Source organism: Watersipora subatra, chromosome 10, assembly GCF_963576615.1.
Source record: "Watersipora subatra chromosome 10, tzWatSuba1.1, whole genome shotgun sequence".
In the NCBI taxonomy this organism is placed as follows: Eukaryota; Metazoa; Bryozoa; class Gymnolaemata; order Cheilostomatida; family Watersiporidae; genus Watersipora; species Watersipora subatra.
The window spans coordinates 11242856-11268463 of NC_088717.1; the positions used below are offsets into that span (position 1 = coordinate 11242856).

The 25608-nt window shown below is 35.4% G+C and overlaps 1 protein-coding gene across 1 annotated transcript; it reads right to left on the reverse strand.

Moving 5' to 3' along the window:
- Positions 1 to 77: 77 nt before the first annotated feature.
- On the reverse strand, positions 78 to 25118 carry LOC137405623 (A-kinase anchor protein 17A-like). Its single transcript, XM_068091942.1, has 9 exons — positions 24773 to 25118; positions 20965 to 21106; positions 19383 to 19517; positions 15175 to 15337; positions 13902 to 14094; positions 10608 to 10756; positions 5483 to 5690; positions 4501 to 4617; positions 78 to 1080 (listed from the first exon to the last, which is right to left on the reverse strand). Exons 1-9 carry the CDS (start codon positions 24929 to 24931, stop codon positions 880 to 882), a joined length of 1467 nt encoding a protein of 488 aa, XP_067948043.1. The 5' UTR covers positions 24932 to 25118; the 3' UTR covers positions 78 to 879.
- Between the last annotated feature and the right edge of the window lie 490 nt (positions 25119 to 25608).

A 25608-nucleotide genomic window follows, 5' to 3' on the forward strand; every position in this document is an offset into this window, starting at 1 on the left:
TCATTAAGTTTTTAATGAGCATTTTTTTCATTAAAAAACTTCATTAATTTCTGCTTAAATAAAATTGAAATGCGTGTATGCATTCAGCTAGACTCAATCAAAAATTATCAATGCTATTCTCTAACCATCTCTTTCCTTCTGTTATACTAAAGTAGAAACACCAAGTTTGCTGAAGGGAGTGAGAAATTTACTGTACACTGAAATATTCCTTACAATTTCCGAAAGTGTTGTGCAAATCGAGACAAGCAGTGGATTTATTCGTGCCGATGCACAAGCATATGTCAATCAATAAGTTTCAATAATCGGCATGTTGTATCTCAAACAATGAATTAACTTTGGTTAGACCGCTCAGGCAACACCACGATGTAATATCAATAGCTATTCACATGTGATTCACAAGATATAAAGCAGACCTAATTCCCTTCTTCATTATTGATTAGCTGATCGAATTTTGAGGTCAACTCGCTCCCCTGTATATATAATTGGCTGGTAGCGACTTAAGAGACAGCTGAGCAACCCCAGGGCACTTTGATCCAGGCCGAAATGTTTACCCTTATTTTTCCTAAGTGATTTCTTCGACAAAACCAAGAGAGACTAACTGTTAACTAATCATACAACATGAACTTCCATACCACCCAGAGTGCAAACAATTGGTTTATTTTAAGACATACCAATGCTAAGCGTAAGAACATTTTATTCTTCAATTAAAACTTATAGCGGGGCAAAGAGAACAGAACTCCAAAGTTGGAGACTGCATATAGCCCCATCTCATTCATGAACTGTATTGTGTAGGGTAATGCGGCTGAGAATTCAGCCCCCAGTTGCTCAGAGAATATACTCTAGCGTGTGTAAATTAGCATCTAGACTAGAGTATTTGAATCAGCGGTGCGGGGGTCTGCCTCCTAAATATTTTGTCATCACCACTGAGCTCTTCAGTCTCACTTGACCTGAGAGCTTACGACGTAACGTCTCCCTTTCGGCGGCGAGTCTCCTTTCTTCCTTCTCCTTCATAACGTTCAGTATTTTCTCCCTCAACTCTTTTTCCTTTTGCTCCCCTTCCTCTTTTTCTCTCTTCTTTATCTGGCAATGTAGAACAACTTATAACTATTCAAAATAATCTTTAGAAATGCTAAAACTCCACGCAATCTAAAGCTTTTTACAATGATCAAAATGGTGGCAAAAGGATTTTCCTTAACATCATCATCAATTTTTTTAGATCTTTGTGTTTTGGTCCAACCTTCACCACATTAATTGTATTAAATAGATCAACATTGCATAATGTCTGATTTTGATGCCAACAGGACACAATAGGTATACACACTATTACAGGTCAATTTAGCATGACTTCACACAAAAACATTGAATATTTTATTGTTTGTTAATTTATGAAAAACTGTTGGTATGTGCAAGCACTTACTTTTACGAGTTGTAACATTTTTTTATGCACTCACACTGAGTTGATAGGTTGCAATGTTTATTTTCATAAAATGAAACATATCAGCTCTTTGACAATTGACGTTTTAACCGCACATGCGCGTCATCAGCGTTACAATAAGAACCTGTCCACAGTTTCAATCTTATGCCCTTCATTGCTCTTCTTTAGCTTTATATTATCAAAATATGGGTTTTAAAATAATGAAAATGTTTAATTTCACTGAATCCATGAAAAAAAATTTCCATAGTTGCCATAAAAAACAAAAAATTGGATGTATAGCTGTCACTGGGCCGGTCAAATGTCTAATCACACAACAAATAGGTGAAATACTAGCAAAGACACAGCTGAACCAACTTACTACTATTAGCATAACCCAGGGGTTAATTTTATGTAAAACACATCATAACTCATAATTTTATTCTGGCTAATAATACCAAACACTTCCAATTACAGGTTTTAACAGAAAATTTAACATGACAGCAAGAAGTGATTAAGTGCTTTAATGTTAACTATAAAATGAATTACATTTAAGCCATATCAATCCCAATCAGATGGCAAAATAAATCTAGGCAGCAAAATATATGAATTTGATTCATTAGGTGTTTACTGGGCAAAACTTTGTCTTGGAAAAAATAAATTGTTTAAACTATAATAAAAGTGATTGCAATTATGTAACATTTGTTACATTTCTTAATAAAATAGTGAAAAACAGCTCTTCAAAGTAATCACTGTTATGCGTTGGTCTCTCTGAAATCTGGAAATTATTATGTAGATTGGAATCAAACAAATTTTAAAATACGAAAAACTTAAGAAATTACTTTGAAACTATTTTATTAATGATCAATTGGACAAGAAAAGTTAAATCGGTGCGAAATCTACCAAATATTTATAAAACAAACAATTACAAAATGTTCACAATCAAACAATGAGATTAAAACTAGGCAAAAAGTATTTTTGACAATATGTCGGCTAAAATTAAATGTGAGTATAAAAACTGCTTTCTTGAAAAAAGTTTAAACAAGAACAACCTGCAGTCACTAGTCAAGAGCGACCTGCAGTCACTAGTCAAGAGCGACCTGCAGTCACTAGTCAAGAGCGACCTGCAGTCACTAGTCAAGAGCGACCTACAGTCACTAGTTAAGAGCGACCTACAGTCACTAAAACCAACGGTCAAAGTTTGCCCTAATGCGCTGCTATGCCATCTATCATAGCTTATTATTCATGTTGTTTTAATTATATATTCGGTATTCATAAATATTCACAATACTTCGTGGAGAGAAATACAAAATTCAGCACTATTCAAAGTTCTATTCACAATGATGTTATACTACCATGATTACCACCTCTTTGCTCCATAAGTTGACAAACTGATGACGTCATAGGTGAGTCACTATACTCAATTTTATTCTACTAACTGCAATCATAGTAAACTGTAGCAATAGAATAAGCAGCTACTTCAAGTCTCCAGTCTCATAGAGTTATAAACTAAAAACTAAAGCTAAGATATACAGTTACTAGCTGTGCTACCAGGCGTTGCCCGAATAAAAAAAGTCTTCGGACAAAAAATTGATTTGTATTTAACATATAACAACATTTGCCATTCTAACTTTCAAACTACATACCATGAGAGAAGTGTTTTGTGTAATTAAAATAATTTGAGAGAAAATAAAAACAACTGTAAAGGTTTTCAAACTTTGTCATACAACTTTTAAACTCATATTTTATCATATCATTAAGAAAATGTTTCGTGCAGGACAAATAAATTTTAAAAACATTATAAAAAGGCTTGGATGTAAATGTGAAATAATTAGCAAGTAATAGCTAAATTAGGTCGGTTTTGCTACGATTACAATAAAATATGATTCAATAATTCGGTAATGATACAATTAATACGAACTGAGAGAAAAAAATAAAAATTCTGAATATGTGGAATTAATAATAAAAATTCTTGCATAGACGTGTATGTGTGCATAAAAAGGTTTCTGTTCCACTAGAAGCTATCCATCAAAACTTTGAATATGGAGACACTCCTACTCTGCGGAGACTCTTCCCACGAAAACAATGCAACTGTCCGCGCGAGAAGAGTTGGCCTTGACCCCGGATATAGTGATTGAACCTTATGAAAAGTATTTCTTAACAGGGACGTCGTAACGCGTGGTCGCATTGGTAAAATAATCAGCATGCGCTATATTTATATCTATAGCCGGAATGCAGACAGACGACAGACTTTGAGAAATATATATATAGATGTCGTGAGCTACGCAAGTTGAGAGCGTGCAAATGCACCATTCCTGGCTGAATCACAATAACTACATGTGCAAAGAAACTTAAGAAAAGCTAAAGGCGGCTAAAAGTAGATGCGATATGAGAAGCATTATTGATTAACACATAAGCATGGTGTGCTAGCGGGCAATTAGCCACAGGTAATCCAGCCATGCAGCTATCACGCAATAGAATTATAAACAACTGTGTTGGTTTGACTTTGACCTTTTGACCTCTTATCAAGAGTTTGCTGCCGCAAAAACGGTGGCATGTCTTGAGAAGTGTTAAAAACATAAAAAACCATAAAACTTTTAAAACTAATGTTCTCGTCGGCTAGTCACGGCAATAATAAAAATACAATAAGTAATTATACCAATCATATAACGCATTAGAAGCCTCAGCAGTAGAAAATGTTATACAGTGTGACGTAACAACAATACATAAATGTTATACAGTGTGACGTAACAACAATACATAAATGTCATAGTGTGACGTAATAACAATACATAAATGTTATACACTGTGACGTAACAACAATACATAAATGTTATACAGTGTGACGTAACAACAATACATAAATGTTATACAGTGTGACGTAATAACAATACATAAATGTTACACAGTGTGATGTAACAACAATACATAAATGTTATAGTGTGATGTAACAACAATACATAAATGTTATACAGTGTGACGCAACAACAATACATAAATCTTATAGTGTGATGTAACAATAATACATAAATTAAAGGCGTAAAGCTTTTGACAAGAGGCAGCCCTTGAGCATGCTAGGCAGGAAATACCTCAATTTTACGACGCTTGGCCTCGGCGTCTTTCCGTAACTTTTCTTCAGCCAGCCTCTTCTGTTCTTCAACTAGTTCACGTTCTCTCCTTTCTACCTCCTCCTCTGTCTTTCGCTTCTGCAAAACACACAAATAACTTCTTTTAGAGACAGCTTGAAAAGATGATGATCAGGAGGAAATTAAATTTCACAAACATTTGAGCATATTTTAAAACTAATAAAGGCCTCTAAATAAAATAAAATTGCCATTTGAATCAGTTACTAAGTGTATTAGCAAGAATTCAAATGTCAGCTGATGGAGATGATTTACTTGATTGAAATTATTTTTTAGAAAACTTGATTGGTGACTATTTTTTATTATTGTCTGTCAGCTGAGTTAAAATGTCTCGCATCATAAAAATAATTTTACAAAACTTTATTCTCAAAATTTTCACCGGCATGCAAATAGTCTACATGTTAGTCGGCAAGCAATTCTGTGCAGCCAATTGGTAAATACAGACGACATAAATATCACGTTGAAATACAGACTATCATCATAAATATATATAAATGTATACTAGCGGAACTACCGGCGTTGCACGGGTATTGAAAGTCAGCTGATAAACAGTGACAGGTGATGTAGTTGCCTGCCACTTGTCATTAGCCTGGCACATTGTCAATGGCTAATTTGAGTAAGCTTACTAATAAGAGCGGAGAACGGTAGCGCGTTTTCACCCAAATAGCAACATATATCGCCCAATGAATCCATCAATCTCGCGTAGCTAAATTGGTAAGGAATTTGCCTGGTGAACGGGAGGTTCTGGGATCAAATAATCTACGATTTGGATTCTTCATTCCAACATTTTAATAGCTATAGCTGGACAAACCTAACTACACACGTACACACGCACACACACAAACTTTGAGATTTAGGTACACTATATAAATACTAGGCGCAACATTGACACAGGAATCTACGGGTGATGTACGGCAGTCTCACTGACCTTCACCCTGTTGATAAGTTCAGTCAAGAGTCGTATACTCTCAAGCTTGCGCTGGGCTATTAGAATCTTACGCTCTTCCTTAGCAATATTCAGTGCGATCTTCTTCTCTTCCTCCAATCGTCTCTTTTCATCGAGCTTTTCCTTCCTTTTCATTTCTCGTTCTCTCTTTCGCTTTGACTTTTGTTCTTGTTCCTCCCATGCCTTCCGTCTACAAACAGATATAGTTTCCATAGTTGAGCCTCTACCCGTGATACCTGATTTTAGTGATTTTCTGAATAATTTTCACAATTTTTTTTAAAACAATGCACTTTTTAAGTGAAAGGAACAAAGCTGCTAAAACTTAAAAAGATGTAAAAAGTTTATAAAAAATAATCTTTACTGTAATAAAAAAAGCATCTGCCTGTCGCCACGGTAGAAGGTTGGGAAAACGATCCCATTTTATGGGATTTGAACTCTGGAATTTCAGTATCGTAGACTGACAGTCTAACAAGTGAGCCAATCAAAAGCTTTAATATATTTCTGAATGATTGCGGAGATACATGTAGTTATTAAACCTGACAATCTCTCACATCACACCGGACTTGCAGGGTAATAGTAATGATAATATTTACACTAAGTTAGCTTAAACATTTATAGTCTGAGTTGAGTGAGTTATCTTTAAACACGCACATCCTCAGCCTACACTTTCATTCGTGTGTCACTAAACCATAATAATAATAAAAATCTAAAATAATAGAGTAATAATAAATATCTCTCTATTGATCATTACTTCATAAATTTGTGTTAATGTAGTATTTATTAAATAAGTATCACAGGTTTTTGAACTTGCAAAACGAATTAAACAAATTTCATTGTATTCATATATGAATATCTGCTCCAATATACAAAGGTTTTAAAATAGGAAACAAGTTTTAGAACGAACTTTATATGTTAAGGTTTGACTGTATCTGTAGTTTGCTCATTTGAAATAGAAATATGATAATAATGTGACCTTTTCTTGCAACAAAAAGAAGATAAAATCGCATCGGCCTCTGAACGAAGGGCGTCAAAAACAAGATTACAGAGATCAACATTTAAATGTTTACAGCATTAAGGCTTCGATTAGTAACGATTGAGAAATGGCTGGATAAAAGGTGCAAGAACTTTACTCCAGCTTTTGATGAAGCCAGAACTCGGCCACTACTCAGCATCTACTGTTCAAAACACGCACATATTTCGCTATTCCAAATGAAAATCTACTGACCTCTGTAGTAATTGCTTTTACGAATGGGCAACCTTGAATACATTTTGAAAGGCATATTCATACTGAAGGAACCTTATTAATTTTTTTTACAAAAATTGAAAATTTAAAGTCGTCTGTAACAAGATCTCACGTGTAAACGATGAAGGGAAAGTCCCTCAGAATAATCACCAGTGATTGGATCAATTTGTTGCAGTCAATTGACCAATACGTCATAGCAATACATTCAACTGGCCAATAAGACATAGCATTACATTCAATTGGCCAATAAGACATGAAGATACATTCAATTGACTAACAGGACATAGTGGTAGGTTCAATTGACCTTTCAATCAAACTTTTTTACATGGGCTGTTGACATTTGTTGTCAGAGTCTATTGTCTGTTATGTATTAGCAATTAATTTTCAAAGAAAACAGACATGCAAGATATTGGCTATTTATTGCAGGTAACTGTACCATAATTAACTCTGTATAGGCTAGTGGCAAATGCAAATAAAATGAAGTTTGAATAAGTGATTAGAATGCCAACACGCAATACAGCCTCATCAAAAGTTTTGATTACAAACGTTGTATCACTAAGCCGCCTAGAGCAAATACGGCTTAACGGAGATATGACAGGGGCAGTCTACGCATTTGTAGAAAATTGTGACAGGGTAGACAACTTTATTCTAGCCAAAGGTAAATTTTTCATGAAACATTATACAACTGTTTAGCTACGTGGCCATGAGCAGTCACATACAAAAAACAAAGAGAAAATCCTGCCCTTATAGCTATAGAACTGATCCTGTCCTCATAGCTATAGAACTGATCCTGCCCTTATAGCTATAAAACTAATCTTGCCCTTATAGCTATAGAACTAATCCTGCCCTTATATCTATAGAACTAATCCTGCCCTTATAGCTATAGAACTAATCCTGCCCTTATAGCTATAGAACTAATTCTGCCCTTATCAGGGTTGGGTAATTGATTTTATTTCAAACAGATCCATTTGCAAATTCAAATACCAAATACTATATTTATTTGATTTGGTATTTGGTTTCGAGAATTTCCAATATTTGGTATTTTATTTGGTATTTGGTTCTTAGATTTCTCAGTATTTGGTATTTGATTTTGTATTTGATTTTGAAATTTCCCAGTATTGCTATTTGATTTGGTATTTAGTTTCGAGAATTTTTAGTAATTGGTATTTATTTGATATTTGGTCCTGAGATTTCCCAGTATTACTATTTTATTTGATATTTGGTTCTGTGACTTCCTAGTATTTACTATTTTATTTGGTATTTGGTTTAGAGAATTTCCAGTATTTGGTATTTTATTTGGTATTGGTTCTTAGATTTCTCAGTATTTGGTATTTGATTTGATTTTGAAATTTCCCAGAATTACTATTTGATTTGGTATTTAGTTTCGAAAATTTTTAGTAATGGTATTTTATTTTATATTTTTATTCTGAGATAGCCCAGTATTTAGAATTTTATTTGGTATTTGGTTCTGAATTTATAAATATTTGCTAATTTATTTAGTAAATGTTCGGTATAATTGAGATTGTCCAGTATCTGGCATTTGCTTTGGTATCATAATTTGGTGTATAATTGGCCAATATTTTTTCTGGTATTTTGGTTAATTATTCGGTATGAATATTTTCTAGTATTTGGTTTTTGATATTCGTTAATATTTTGCATTCTGATAATCAATTTTGATTGGTATAAGTTTATAATCGCTAGCTAGAAATTATTACAATATTCAACTGATGTTTAGAAAGCTTTTCCTTCACAGCTCACATTTAACGGCAACCCAGTACAAAAACCATCAAACCTCCCTCTGGTCTGCATTGCGCTTGTATGTAATTGTAGTTGTTGGATGTGAACGTGATCAGTCATTTTTAAATAATTTGATAATTCAGTGTGCAAATAAATTTAATTTGGTCTTGATATTTTCCAGTGTTTAATATTTAGCATAGTTAGCATGATGTTGATATTGAATTGACATTTCTCATTATTCAATTTGGAGTCGGCTCTGTAAGATTTCACATCACTTGGTTCCGAAATTTCCCAGTAGCCTACCGCTATTTGATTTGATATTTGGTTTCTAAAATTTCCAGTATTTGGTATTTTATTTAGTATTTGATTCGGAAGATTCACAATATAACTATTTGATTTGATATTTGATGTCGAGAAATTGCAGTGTTTGGTAATTTATTTGGTATTTTAATATAAAATTTCCCAATATCCCTATTTGATTTGGTTTTTGGTACTGATATTGCCAAGTATTTGATATTTTATTTGGTATTTCGTTTTTAAATTTCCAAGTATTACTATTTGATTTGGAATTTGGTTTCAAGAACTGCCAGTATTTGATATTTTGTCTTGGGATTTTCACGTACTACTATTTGATTTGATATTTGGTTTGAACAATTGCTAGTGTTTGGTATTTCACTTGGTATTTGGTTTTCAAATTTCCGAGTGGTACTATTTGATTTGGTATTTGATTTACAGAATTGTGAGTATTTGATATTTTATTTGGTATTTGGCTCTGAGATTTTCAAGTATTTGGCCTCTTATTTGGTATTTGGTTATGATATTTTCCAGTATTTGGTATTCTAATTGGTCCGCCAAATTGGCCAATTACCCAACAGTGGCCCTTATAGCTGTAGAACTAATCCTGCCCTTAAAGCTATATAACTAATCCTGCCCTTATAGCTATAGAACTGGCTGTCTACTCGAACAGCAGATTAGGTTGTAGATGACAGATTTCCTCCAAAGGAACCAAAACCATTTGTCGTGCGCGCCAGTGTGAGCAGTAGCGCGGTTCAAGGACAAACACCAATTATTGTCGTTATGCGCTATCTACTGGGCTAACAGAATTAATGCTAAGGATGGCAAGGTGTTATCGAGGACATTACCCTTCTGCTCGGCGATTTTGAAGAGCTCTTTAAGATAGCCTATATTCATCAAAATATGAATCCTACCACAAAGCTAGTTATGGGTGCTCTGTGTTCGCACTTGATTATTCACAGGTGGACTCCTGAGAAATTTAGGTATATTGTAACCACTGTCTACCAATAAAATATATCACTAATGCAATTTAATATTACTTGAAAATTTGTTTTATTCTATCAAGCCTGTTTAGATATTGTGAAAACAGTACATGTAAAATACCCCATTTTAGCTAGATTAGAAATATAAACACAGCTCATATTTTCGATTTTTCACTGTATACACTTACCATAAAAACTCCATTTGAACACCGTGGCGCTAAAATAGAGATTATGCGGTAAGTGATAACGGTTAAAAGGTTATACAGTGTAACAGCTAACAAAAACAGATGGTGACACACACATCATAGCTTCGCAATACGCATAGTATGTAAGGTTATCTGCTAGAGTATAGAGTAAAAGAAAGGGGTGTGTGCACGTGGCAGTTCAAAGATCAAATTTCATTAATCAAACCTCACGAAAAAAATACAATGTCTCGTCTGCTTACGCAAGCAAAATCGTAAAGATTGTTTGATTTTTTACCTCTACAACCAAACTTCAAATTGTTATAAATGCTAAGCGTGTTTTCTTATTAAGTAAAATTATATAACGGCTGAAAACAGCGGCAATCAGTTAATGGCAAATACCATGGACATTGAGCGGATAGATGGTCGACGATTATTGCAGGGGATGATATTCCAACTCTCAGTTCACTCTTTACTATAATAAGAGTAGTGTCCGCTTACGGTACCAACTCGGCCCTCTCCTTGAGGCAAGGAAAAAGTAATATGAGTTACATGAATAATTTTGATAAATAATTTTGATAAACATTAAAGGATCATCTACATTTCATATACGCGTAATGTCAAGGACATCTCGCTTAGACTCAGAAGAATAATCAACTGCCACTCACTCAATCTCCCTCTTCCGGTTCTCTTCATACTCTTTTTCTGCTTGTTTCTTTCTTTCCTTCTCCAACAAGAGAGCTTTTATTTTCTTTGTTTCGAGTTCGCGCCTCTTGATGGCCTTGTCTGTCAGATGTTTGGTCTTGTCAAAGTCGACCTAGAAGAGGGAAGCATCGCTTGCTGCTTAAGGTGCATCGATGGTAAAGTTAGCGCTATGTATTTCCGCGCTCATCTACCTACGTGTCGTAGGCTGCTCATTTTGACATTCATCCTTCTGCTTACTGCGTATAAATTTTAAAACAAATTGTTGCACTTAAAACGGCAATAACTGAAGGACTACATGTTTTTGAAATACCTGGTATGATGAATACTTATTGGGATGAAAGGTTTTTGTACATGATTTGCATATTTTAGGTGCGCGAGTGTTTCTTCTGCATTATGCAAGTATAGCTGATCAATCGGTTTAAAACAGTTTTGTGTAAAGTATCAGCGATGCCAACACGCCATGTAGGTATCCAAGCTGGAATAACACTAATATGGAAACTAACACGAGGAAAAACATAAATGCTCGTTGCATCTATATTAATAAATTCCACATTGTCATTGTGTGCGTATGTCTGTGTCTGTTGGACTGCATAAACGCTATGCATTTTCATATTTTTGACGGATTTTTTCAAACTTCATATGCTTATACTATGCACTTTCCATGAGGTCGCTAAAAAGTTTTGTTGTTAAGACTCCGGTCAGTTCGTTAAAACAAGCCTCTAAAACACCCACCCGCGAGCTATTTGATTGAGAAGATCTAACCGAGGCAGCGATGCCACATTTTCAGCACAGCTACGCTGACTGAAGAACACCATGAACATACGTAGTAATTCCTTTCACACTTTGAAGCCTGGACCCGATATAATCCGGAAATATGCTTTTCCACTCGGTCCTATGCAAGAGTAAACTCGGATTTGCAGTTTCAAGACTATTAGTTCTAGAAAAATCGCCAAGCACTTCTAACTGACAAAATGATAACTAGCTGCCATCAGAACATTAGTTCCTATTAATATACTGATTGACGGCGAGCACTTCTAACCGACAAAATGATAACTAGCTGCCATCAGAACATTGGTTCCTATTGATATACTGGTTGACGGCGAGCACTTCTAACCGACAAAATGATAACTAGCTGCCATCGGAACATTGGTTCCTATTAATATACTGATTGAAATTCTTAAAAATGAAGATAAAAACTAGGTGAGCTAACTAAAAAGCATCTCTGCAGAAAGGGCTTTATACATACTCTGTCAGACTTGGTTTACGTCATTATGTTTCTTCAATTACCTCTAAAACAGGGGTTCTTAACCAGTGGGAAATTTCCCACCAGTGGGAAATTTGAGGATTTGAGGTGGGACATTCTCAAACTTCAGATTGAGAATATTTATTACGCGCATTTCAAGGATATAGCTGTTGTACTGTATTTTCACCACATACATGGTGCAGATACATGCTTTTATTGTGGGTACAACTGTATGCATACGGAAACCAAGCCTAGTGATGTATCAAGCAGCTTATTGGATATTTAAATTACTCTATTGTTGTGTTTATCTTAAACTTCATTTTTCCATAAATAAAAAGTATATCATGATAAGCTATCCATAAAATATGATTTTTATCACAGTTCAATTAATAATTGATTCATTTTGACTGTATGGCAAAATGCTATCTAAAAAGCCTTCTCCTGCAACCTGAGAGAGACAAAAATACCACAATTTTTGGCTGTTAGAGAGGGGAAAATCTCAAAGTGTGGTTTGTCAAAGTGGGAAATACACTGAAAAAGGTTAAGAATCATTGCTCTAAAACATCATATCCTTGAAAGAATGTGAAAAAAAGCCATTTACTCAAATTTTATTTCTGTTTTTTCAACGGATTTCTACAAACTTGAAGCTTCATTATGGTATTCAGTTCAAAAGGCATTGATTGTACTATTCTAAGTACTTTTGCACGATTAAAAGTATTTAACATGGTCTAGGATGAAGAGGCTTGCTCGAGGATGCAAGGTTAGGCTTCAGTGTTGAGCTCATTCAGCTTGAAGTTGCCCTTCAACAGTGCTTCAAGGACGCAGAATCAAAGCTTGCAATATCATTGACCAAAGTTTAAAAAAATAATTCTCACAACTTCCTCTGGTTAGTTCTGGTTTACACATGGCTTATGCATTAATTAATCCACCAAAGGTCAGACATCGGATTCTTTCAGTTTGCTTTTTCAATGCGAAAATCAATACTTACAATACATTAAATGCTAAATGGAAAAGTTAAACTGACAAAGGCACGATAATCAGACACGTCTTCCACTCTGAAGGCTATTGTTCACACACAAGTGTATTATAGTGTCAGAGATGCTTCACTACGAGAAGTGAATCAAAGGAAATGGTACTTGGGAATCAGTCCAAGTTCTCTAACTAACCGTATTAGCTAGGCCATATCACTTCATACAGAGAGACACGAATACCTCACAAAAGACCGATACCATACATCTCCAGCTCTCCCATTGATTGACTTTGTATCATATGTATTGGCAGATTGTTCGTGACTTAACGATGGCAAGTTTGGATATGACACGAGCAGACAGGTGAAATTCGTTCCATAGGTCCTCTTTTTACACGTACAGAGCCAAGTATACAAATATGGTGTGAAAAACAGTAAACACTATTTTATAAAACTGATCATTGTACCGTGGCAGTAGGATTTACAGATTAAGATCACCACTGTAGTATAATTATGGTACATGTAGAAGTTAAGAAGTATACATGTTGGTGTGACAATACCATGAAATTCGCTAAAATCACACAATGAGCACTACTACATGTCTTTTCTTACCAAAGCTATCTGTTGATACGGTGATAAATTTTAATTGATCTTGTTATCCACAGAAAGTGCCATAAAGTGCCTAAGTCCTGACTATCTAGTGGTTTTACTTTTCTTCTGAGCATTAAAAAGCATATTAACAAAACACACACATTGATTGTGGCCTTAAAAAGGCTGGGAAAGAGAAGACGCCACTGGGACCGAAGAAATACAGATTGCGGCCTTGTGAAAAGGCTGTTAAAGAGAAGACGCCACTGGGACCGAAGAAATACAGATTGTGGCCGTGAAAAGGCTGTGAAAGAGAAGACGCCACTGGGACCAGAGAAATACAGATCATGGCCGTGAAAAGGCTGTGAAAGAGAAGACGCCACTGGGACAAAAGAAACCGCCTACGAGTCACCGACACACCATTACTAATCCAGTGAACAGAAGAAGCATTGTACGCACCTTAATATTCGCTGTGTATGCCTTGCCTTCACTGTTAATATGCATCAACTTCATACCACGTAAGGCCTCCATACACTTGACGAAGCACATGTATTCCTTGTACTGTATATAGACATCAAAGACAAGGTCCTGTCCAAACTTAAACGTACTTATGCTTGAGCTAGACCCCGCTGTCGGCATCATCAGCTCCTCTCTGCAAATAAAAACATGAAGCTTCTACAAATGATAAAAATAACATAGTACCATACGAGTGTCCAAAATGGGGACTACTAACATACGAAAAATATGAGATACAAAAAAATTTCAAGAAAATTTTCTGAAATACGAAATGAATTTGAGATATGAGAATAGGAAACTAAACTTGTATCTCAAGGTATACCGAAAACTACAATCTCACTCTTTTGTCAAGTTTCTGAAAGTAATACACAGTTTTCATTAATTCTTTTTCAAGGCAAAATGAATGATATACACATTCATGGTCATTGTCTTTACAAATGGCTGAGTGAAACCTACCTATAAGGGTCAGAAGGAGAGATATGAGTGGGTGAAACATACTTATAGGGGTCAGCAGGAGAGATATGAGTGAGTAAAACATACTTATAAGGGTCAGAAGGAGAGATATGACTGAGTAAAACATACTTATTAGAGTCAGAAGGAGAGATATGAGTGAGTGAAACATACCTATAAGGGTCAGAAGGAGAAATATGAGTGAGTAAAATATACCTATACGGGTCAGAAGGAGAGATATGAGTGAGTGAAACATACCTATAGGGGTCAGCAGGAGAGATATGAGTGAGTAGAACATACCTATAAGGGTCAGAAGGAGAGGTATGAGTGGGTGAAATGTACCTATAAGGGTCAGAAGGAGAGATATGAGTGAGTAAAACATACATATAAGGGTCAGGAGAGATGTGAGTGAGTGAAACATACCTATAGGCTAAGGGTCAGAAGGAGAGATATGAGTGGGTGAAACATACCTATAGGGGTCAGCAGGAGAGATATGAGTGAGTAGAACATACCTATAAGGGTCAGAAGGAGAGATATGAGTGAGTGAAACATACCTGTAAGGGTTAGAAGGAGAGATATGAGTGAGTGAAACATACATATAAGGGTCAGGAGAGATGTGAGTGAGTGAAACATACCTATAGGCTAAGGGTCAGAAGGAGAGATATGAGTGGGTGAAACATACCTATAGGGGTCAGCAGGAGAGATATGAGTGAGTAAAACATACCTATACGGGTCAGAAGGAAAGGTATGAGTGGGTGAAACATACCTATAGGGGTCAAGCATAGGTACATCCATGCAACGAATATCTCCGTATTGGCTGAACACATCCTCAATGACAGTCTGTGATGGCTTACCGCTGTTCTTAGAGTGCCTTTCAGCAAACCACTTACAGGGCATCTCAGAGAGATATATCGTGTCTGGTCTCTCACCTGACAGCAAGGGTCAAAACAGTTCTATGTAATAAAACATCTAAAACCACAAATGTTTAACAGATATAGTTGGAGCAAATTGTTTTATGGAAAAGACTGTCTTTAGGTTTTCTAGTATAAACACTACATATAGTTTTTCTAGTACAAAGGCAGCACACAGTTTTTCTAGTACAAAGGCAGCACACAGTTTTTCTAGTACAAAGGCAGCACACAGTTTTTCTAGTACAAAGGCAACACTTGGTTTTTGTGAAAAAAATTTCCCAACCACATGTCAAACTTTTATCATTCCATTAGCAATGGAAAAGGACAACAAAAATCGGAAATGTAAACAACCAGGGATTGTCCCTGTAGATATCTGATCATGTATATTATGAACACCCCATAACATAGTAGAGATTTGATCATGTATATTACGAACACCCCATAACATAGTAGAGATTTGATCATGTATATTACGAACACCCTATAACATAGTAAAGATTTGATCATGTATATTATGAACACCCCATAACATAGTAGAGATTTGATCATGTATATTACGAACACCCCATAACATAGTAAAGATTTGATCATGTATATTACGAACACCCCATAACATAGTAGAGATTTGATCATGTATATTACGAACACCCCATAACATAGTAGAGATTTGATCATGTATATTACGAACACCCCATAACATAGTAGAGATTTGATCATGTATATTACGAACACCCCATAACATAGTAGAGATTTGATCATGTATATTATGAACACCCCATAACATAGTAGAGATTTGATCATGTATATTACGAACACCCCATAACATAGTAGAGATTTGATCATGTATATTACGAACACCCCATAACATAGTAGAGATTTGATCATGTATATTATGAACACCCCATAACATAGTAGAGATTTGATCATGTATATTACGAACACCCCATAACATAGTAGAGATTTGATCATGTATATTACGAACACCCCATAACATAGTAGAGATTTGATCATGTATATTATGAACACCCCATAACATAGTAGAGATTTGATCATGTATATTACGAACACCCCATAACATAGTAGGGATTTGATCATGTATATTACGAACACCCCATAACATAGTAGAGATTTGGTCATATATATTACGTACACCCTACGACTATGAGGTAATAACTTCTGCAGAGCAAGCTGAGAGAAACTTGAGCGCTGCCAGCAGCAGATTAATGCATTCAAACGAGGTAAACGGAGATATCACGGAAATGAAGCCTATCAGCTGACGAAAAAAGCAAACAAGAAGAACAGCTTGTTTAACGGCGAGAAGGAGGTTATACGACGCCGAGTTGTTTGTTGCTAGAATCACTATTGATTCAAACAGAACCAACAGAGCTATTGAATATCAAACGTGTTCAGACTCAAATTTCCAATTACATAGACAAGGTTAAATGTTAAAGTGTCTGAGTTACAAAGTGCGTAGCAGACAAATGATTACACGCATGCGTTAAGACTTAGACTGGGTCCCTAACAATGAGCTGAGTGATATAACAGTGAATAAACTGTAATTGCCGTTGTGGAACCAAAGGCGCATCCAAATATTCAATTGCGTGTGCGTGTAGGGTCCTGTAGCTATTCAAGCGGTACCATGCAAAGTTTACCTTTTCAATGGTTAATACAGACTTTTAAGCTTTTCCAGAGCAGCACATAAAAAAGCTAAGCCCACAGTGTGTGTACAACCAAACTTTGGCTTACGATCACCTCTACACACTTTTTTGAATACTACGTAAGATTTGACCAAATACCTGTCTCCGCATCCCAAATAATTTCCAATATTACAATTTTGTGAACAAAACTAAAAAAGTGAGCAAAAATTAAACACATAACGTGATAATAATAAAAAACACAAATTAAGTTAATTCAAGCAATACGTATTCAAGGTTATAGTAAGTTATACCGTGTGTTTCCATCACTCACTCTACCATAGTAGCCAACCTACACACTACTGAGCTTACCTACGCATACCTACCGTTTACCTATCCGCATACTTTTAAGGTGAAGTAAAAAGAGACACCTCATTTTATTATTAAACAGACCAGCATTTCTATAACAATGCAGTTATTTATTTTATATAGTCTATATAATGCATTTGATATGATTCTATACATGATTATGTGAAGTATTTATTGGTGGTTTTTAAGACTACAAATTAATTACACAAAAGTATAACGTATTCTTATAAGAATGCTAGTAGTAAGCCCAGTGATGCCAGGAATTTTTTTAATTTACAATCAGATAGTCAGCAGGCTTGTGTCTACGAGGCTGGTTCACAGAAACCAGATAGACTTTTGAAACTAAACATTTTTATCGGCCTGTCGAACGGCACAGGGCATATTATCATCTTATTGTATGGAGTGCACAGCAGACCAAGGGAGACAAATCTATAATTGGTTTTGATATAAATTCAAGCTTGAAGAAGTTGTTTCTGTATAAATTTGTTAAAATTATCTTCTTAAACATTAAATGTTGAAAAACATGGAGCATTGGTGTTCGCAGTTGTCACTAGTAGTAAGTTCAGCAATGCTTGGAATTTCTTTTATTATGAATCAGATAGTCAGCAGGTGGGTGTTTAAGAGGCTGGTTTTCAGGGACCAGACGGAGTTTTGAAATCAAATATGGTTAACGACCTGACAGAAAGCACAGAGCAAATGCACGTAAAGTTTAGATGAAATTGGCCAAAAAATATGGAAACGCATAGCGGTTAGTCAGACTAACAGACAGACTATTAGACGGATTAACAGACAGACACACGCAATAATAACGCGGGATTTACCAAAGTAGATTTTCTCCAACATAAGACAGTTTTGATACATGAAGCAAATAGTGCAAATGCAGAGGTTTATAGGTACATGAGTATGTTTGGAAACAGCTCCGTTCATTTTGAAAAAAAATCTTTGTTTTATATTTATTATTATAAGAGCAAGAAACTCAGGAAACTTTGTACAAAATGCACAAATGTAAAATATTTGATGGTAATGTGCATTGGGTAACGCGAAGTGCCCAACTCCCGAAGCAAGCATCAACTCGTGACACAAGTCAATTATGAACCCCTCAACCATTCTAGGTAAAAACGATGACAGACAAATAAAGACGATGGTCTAGACTGCAAGGGTCTGCAAACTTTTCCCCTCAAAGAGCCATTTGGACTCGTTTCCAGCAGGAATGAAAGCAGTGGAAGCCACAAACACTTTTTGATATTTTAAATTTTAAACAAAATACTACATGTCACTTTTTTGTTTAGCTTTTAATGCTTTCATACCATGTTTACACCATAAAATGAAAAGGTGTGGCATGTATGATTTAACTGCTGAGAAAGCTAAATTAAACTTTTGAAAATAACAATAAAATAGCTAATAATAACTTGAACGTAACATGAAAATATTACGTTGTTTTAAGGATACTTTCAAGAAAAATTGCAACTTCATGTTTAATTAAGTCCTTCTTTTAACAAAACGTTTGCAAAAGTTTACAATAAGAGTTTTGTTGCAAATTTCTCATCACCTATTAAGCAAACTGGTGAACCAGTCTCATCAGCAGTGAAAGCAAACGAATCAGCCCCGCAAGATTAAATGTTTTATTTTTCTCTGTCGCTTTTTTTTCTAGGTATTCCCATAGTTTGCCTACTTGGGGTAAAAAAATTAAGAAGTGTTGGCTGGTGTAATTTTGGCGGTTTTATTGGTGCATAAATAATGACACATAACAAGCAACAATGTTTGATTTATCACCATAATTACAATTTTTTAAATTATGTTACAAAATCTAGTGATAAAACTTCTATATTTTTATGAATTACTTGGTATAACAATGGTAAAAAAAAACAAAAAAGTCCAAAGTCGGAGGGAGCCACAGCGAGGGGGTGAAAGAGCCTGCATGTGGCTCCGAAGCCGCAGGTTGCTGACCCCCGGTCTAGGGTAAAACAACATAGCAGACAAAGCTTACATAAATTTTAAGTAACTAGAATATTCATATCACGCAGCGATGCCATAAATGAAGAGATTAATGAAAAACCCACCTGGTTTCATTTCATTCATGTGCTTGGCATCTCGGAAATATGAGTCCCAATCATGTCGGCTAGCGAATGATGACTTTGCTTCGACAGCTCGAATTTTTAACACCTCTGGGTAACCACTCAGCTTCATAGTGCTCCCTGAAACATTTCCTCAACTCCACTACCACTTCACGTTAAGTTGAATTTTGTCTAAGCATTAACTTGCTGATAACAACTACATCTGTGACATTATTTCGCTACAACCTGCCTGGCATGCTACTCAATTGAATGGTACCTAATAGGACTGTCAGTTCACCTCCCGTTAAAATTGATAGCTACTATCTACCTGTTGACACTAGTCACTGTCATTCAACTCTTCAAAAATTAAATGGATAACTCCTCGCCCATACCTCTTTACAATAGCCACAACGTTACGTCTACAAGACAAGCTCAAAATCTTACAGGTGTGCATCCACTGCTCTGGTTGATGAGCCACTCAAATTGTTAGGTGGATGTTAGCTCATAAATGAAGATGTTTGAGTTTATGATTTTTGTCGCAATCGATTGACCGAAAGTGCAACGTTTTCCACAGTTTTTAGTCTATAATATTCAGCGCAGTTATTCAGTGAAATTTTCAAAGCACTCGCATGGAGAGTTCCATGTAGAGCACATGACTTTGGACTGGATAGCAAGTTAGTGCCAAAGGTAGATGTAAAAAATATACATCGAAGGTGACAACGAGAATTCTGAAATCATGATTTTTTTCAACAAGATGAAACTAATTAAGCTGGAACTAACTACCAATGCACAAGAAGACATGCTAGCTTGAGAGAGCCAATGGTATCAGCCTGTATACAAGCATGCTTCTATCTAAACCTTATGCTTCACCAGTCATCTGTTCAAATGAGTACAAATACTAAAGGGCTATCAGCTATGTACCCGTCATCCACGATAAATCACAATACTGAGCAAAGAATAATTTATAATCTTGTTGAAAGTTCAACCAATCAGAAATGAGCCTGCAGGTGTGCACCATGTCCTAGTCATGCCTGGTAAATTCCTAGAAATAATTATTTGTGTAAATCCTTGATAAAACATAAACTAGCAAACACAATACAGTTACATTACATCGTTTGCCAAGCAACAAGCCAAACATAATACATAATTGACAATAGACATATTTGAATATTGCTAGCAAACAGCAAAAGCAAACTTCAGCAACAAAAGACAAGTAGAACCTTGAATAGCGCGTAACACATATATATGCAGTATTTACTTTCAGAACAAGAGTGGCTGTATACAGAAGCATTGTTACATTTTATCTTTTGACAAATCTCACGCAGTCTTTTTTAATAACCATTTTTGACATAAGTGTTACCTTACAATCTATCTTAATTGAGAGTTATCTTATCACATAAGTTAACCAAAAGTTATCTTATCACATAGCTTAATCAAGAGTTATCTTATCTCCAATAGCAATCAAGAGTTATTTTACTGCTCAGTTGATTCAAGAGCTATCTTATCCCCAAGCTTAATCGTGAGTGATCTCCTCACCCATTTTAATCAAAAATTGCCTTACCACTTAGCTTAGCCAATGAGGTCTTACCATCGAGTTTAGCCAACAGTTTTGGAAGCGATGCTCTACTTTCTGTTTCACCTTCAAGCCGAATAAATTCTAATGCACTTTTGATAACTTTCAGTATAATGAACTTGTCGGGTTTAGCCATAGATTTCAATTTTTCCATGACCTAAAACACATGAAATGTCAGGTTTCGTAATACAGCCAAATCTTGCCTTACGATTGATTACCTTTAGACACAAATGTTTCAGATATATGAAGTGAAATAGGAGTAAATATTTTTCTCGACACATGAAGTAATTTTCAAAATACAAAACTGCAGCGTTGTAAATCAGTACATATGTATGCAAACCCACTTAGCATAGTTTGGCTATACGCCACTTGAATATGTTTCTAGACAGTGCTTTATGCCTCTCTTTGTTAGTTTTAAAACCGTCGATCCCAACAAGACTTGTACAAGTGGTAGTAATGGTAAACAGGGAAATAAAGTGATGCTTGTCAAAATTACAACATCAAGTAATAGAAAAAAGCATGAGCAAAAAATTTTGGATCATTTTTAAACAACATATAAAGCTCTCTAGTAGTTGAGAAAGACGAAGAAAAAGAAGAAAGTGAAACTGATGCAAAAAAGCTTGAGATGAGTAAAAGTGAAAAGGCTACTCATAATAAATAAATAATAAATAGCGATAAACAATAATAATAATAAATAGCGATAAACAATAATAATAATAAATAGCGATAAACAAAATACATACAATTTTTAACAAGCATGCTAATTTAAAGCTCATGTCATCTAAGTTAGGTTGGCTCCGTATTTTTGTCATGACATTTACCTGTCCTAAATAAAGGTTTTTATTTTCATAATTTTAGATGTACTTTCTGTCTAATGGTATCGCCAAACCTACTACAACACAAGTCCACTGTCTTTCAATTTTGGAAACATAAAACTAAAAATTAAAAAATGTTAGTTTCTTACCTAGTTTTATATAATGCATTTTATTTAATGCTTGATGTCATCAAAAGTAGGCGTTGTTAAAGTTTTCAGATGTGGAATGATTTAAATGAAATACAACACCATGTCATAGGGATATTTGCTCTAAAATAAGGTGGTTTCAACATAGCAAGCAAATAGTGGAAAGTGTTAATAATATATGTAAAGTTTTGACTGTACCTTGCCAAAGCAATACCACTACCAATATTATATTTGGTTGAGAAGTACAAACTCCTAGCGTTGTAAAAACTAGCACTCTGATAGTCCAGTGTGCTGTGAGAGATTGTCATACATCAGAGAGTAACTACCACAAATCTTTATTTGAACGCCACCGTTTATTTAAACGCCATGATAATTAGAGCGCCACCTTTATTTGAACGTCACCTTTATTTGAACGCCATCTTTATTTAAACGCCACCTTTATTTGAACGACAAGATAATTAGAAAGCCACCTTTTTTGAACGCCACTTTCATTTGATCGCCACTTTTATTTGAACAAAATCTAATAAATGCAATAAAATGCCACTATAGAAGGGTTGAAAAAAGCGACATTTTTTTAATTGAACGCCACTGCTATTTGTCTGCCAATTTGACATTCTTGATCTTTATGAAACCATAATAAAAACTGGTACCTATGGTACACAAAACAGTTAATTCTTTCGTTATTGCTGTAGTGGTTGCTATGATTTCAGTGTGTACCTGAGAAGATCGATCGTCAAAATCCTCAGAATTACACTCCAACTCGAAGTCACTAAGGTCCAAATTCGATCCATTGTCTTCAGATTCGGAGATAATGTCATTTATAGTCTCACCTGAAAACCTTTCAATGAATGATGAAAAAACTCTTCAGGAATACCATACGACATAATAGCAGCCGTTGTTATGGCGCATTGAAGTCCGTTTTCTATCTTCAAAGCTGTACAGTATTTTCTTTATAACTTGCTTTAAAGATTGCTCATAAAATAAAACATGGAAAGCGACACCATGGAAGTAATTAATAACTGTATCTGGCTAATACCATTTACTCGTTCATCGTTTAACTCGATCTGATATTGCGATGTATATGAAAAATGATTTAGCAAAAATGCAAAAAGGCATTAATATCGCTCCACCCAAATGAGAGTGCAAAATATAGGTGAGATTACCATCGCTTCCTCTGTAAATGGCTTAAATTTATTTTCCTACAATGCTGACAAGCTAGTCGAAAAACACAACGCCACCCTCTATTTGAATGTCACCTCTAATAAAAAACTATTATAGAGGAAGGCTTGAAACACACAGCGCCATGGCAGGTTGATAGAGGTTTTATGGTATCTGTATGATTATTGCAAAAGTTCTGGAAGGTTGTTGATTGGTGCAGGTGTTACAGCGGCAGTCTATCAAATTGAGTGTTACGAGTTTGAATCTTATAGGATGCATCATTTTCTTAAAAGCTCCAACGGTTGCTTCAGACATACTAGTACAGACGACCTCTCACGGAAGTCGAGTGTGCCGTGAGCGATTGACAGGTGTAATTACTAAGTGTACAATTATTATGTGCCGGAAGGAGGCTGATCAGCTTAGGTGTTTGTGTGTCTGTTTACCAAGTTGCACGTCTTGAGTTCAAATCCTGCCCAATGCATCTTTTTTTCAAACAGACAGCTCCAAACAAACAAACACAGCCTTTATCATAGTAAAGATTAGCAATGATCAAAATTAAAATTGCTGACTAATGAGAAATGTGTTAAGTTTCTAGCAGAGATACAAAACTGTTTAATGATGAGGTCCCATGAAGACATAGTTTCAAGTCGTCAAATGGCAGCCGGCAAGTTTTTAATCATGGTCAAGTGTTCTGTCATCTATTGTGGCAGTTTTCACAAACTTCTTTCATGAGACCAAAGATTGCTGAACCAGGAAACATGCATTATTACCTAGAACATGCTGATATATCAATAGAACACAAAACGTAACTTTAAATAGATGTGTAAAACTTGTATTCAGCCTCCGTCTTCAATAGTGCTTGAGCTAGAATTTAATGAACAGCAAAGACTTGAATATTTATTTTTATAATGAAAGCTGCTAATAAGGGTCAAATTTATAACATTTTAACTTGTTTGTTCAAATTCTCAAAACAACCGATGGCTCTAGTATATGAGAAATTTGATATCGTAATGCATGAATATCCAGTTAAAAGCAACGCAACTCATTTTATTGTTGCATCAGCATGAATAACAGGTATGCTGTTGAGCATGCATACCTGCCAACTCTCACGCATTGGGCGTGAGGCTCACGCAATCACCCCAAAGAAAAAATGAAAAATGCGTGAGAAATGCGTGAGATTTTTGCCCCAATTTCCACAATTTTATATATACTATCATTGATACATCAATTGCCCCAAAACCAAATCTCACGCATTGCCCCACTCTTGGGTTGGCAGGCCTGTGAGCGTGCAAACATTTTTTTTAAACTCAGGAGTGAGCTAAAACTGCTATTGGTAGTAGTGCAGGCCTACCATGCCATTGCAGATTATCTTTGTAGTTTTATTCGATCTATTTTCTTAGTTGTAACTTGGAAAAAAGTGATTGCCCTAGACACTAGTTCATATAATGGTCTTGATCAGGCATGCCAACCCAAGAGTGGGGCAATGCTTGAGATTTGGTTTTGGGGCAATTGATGTATCAATGATAGTATATATAAATTTGTGGAAATTGGGGCAAAAATCTCACGCATTTTCATTTTTTCTTTGGGGTGATTGCGTGAGTCTCACGCTTAATGCGTGAGAGTTGGCAGGTATGGTCTTGATAGAGATACTTGCTTAGTACTGCGTGGTTACTGCGACGAATGCACTCGCTAATAAACACTTACTTCCCAATTCGATATTGCTTTCCCTCCAGTTTTCATCTGAGGCAGCTGCACACTAATATGCACTTTCGCTATAGGTTTAAGGTATAAAGACATTTCTGCGTTTAGAGATACTGCTTCTCCTGTGTCATTACACAAAGACGTAATCGGGTTTGAGGCCATATCGATATCTTATTGTACTGAAGCACAAATGTGCGCACGTAACAAATAACCTTGCGATTTCTTTCTTACTATTAATAATATATTTTTAACCAAAGTCGTAAAAGCGTCATTATTTTGCTAAACAAAAGGGTTAGAATTTGTTCACTCAATTTGAGTTTCCTTAAAAACTAAATCGCTAGGAGTTCAACATCGGAAACCAATACCCCTATTAAAATCTTCAAAGCAAAAGATCTTGTAATATGCTATATATTCGTCATCGTTATTCTCTGGAGCCTTCCGATGGCTCTGGCGTCGAAAGGTTAAAATGGTCGCTGCTGAGTTAAATTTGGAGTTAAGAGCTCTAACCTATCCTATAGTAGACAACTCTTATATATTTCGATAATTCGTTACATTACATACGCATGTACTGTACGTTGATCATAATTCCGCTTGGTGCACTTGGTCTTTAGAAAGTTCATGAAATAAAAAATGTAACATGTATTCCAGGCAGATAACTCCTTTAATTTTTTTCCAAGTCAACAAAAGACCAAACAGTTGTATAGCTAAATCAGTAACTGACCATCACTATGAGCATAGTTTGTGTTGTTAGTGAAGTAGGTGGAGATGATAGACATTGGTTTAAAAACAACAAGTTTTCCGTGCCAATATGAAACCAAAATAGATTTCTAGTAAATGAA

Coding starts and splice junctions, on each gene's coding strand:
- LOC137405623 (XM_068091942.1), bottom strand. CDS start 24,931: ATGGCCTCAAACCCGATTACGTCTTTGTGTAATGACACAGGAGAAGCA. Junction 21,107..24,772: donor AAGCAATATCGAATTGGGAA/GTAAGTGTTTAT, acceptor CATGTGTTTTAG/GTCATGGAAAAATTGAAATC. Junction 10,757..13,901: donor CATACACAGCGAATATTAAG/GTGCGTACAATG, acceptor TCCCTCTTCTAG/GTCGACTTTGACAAGACCAA.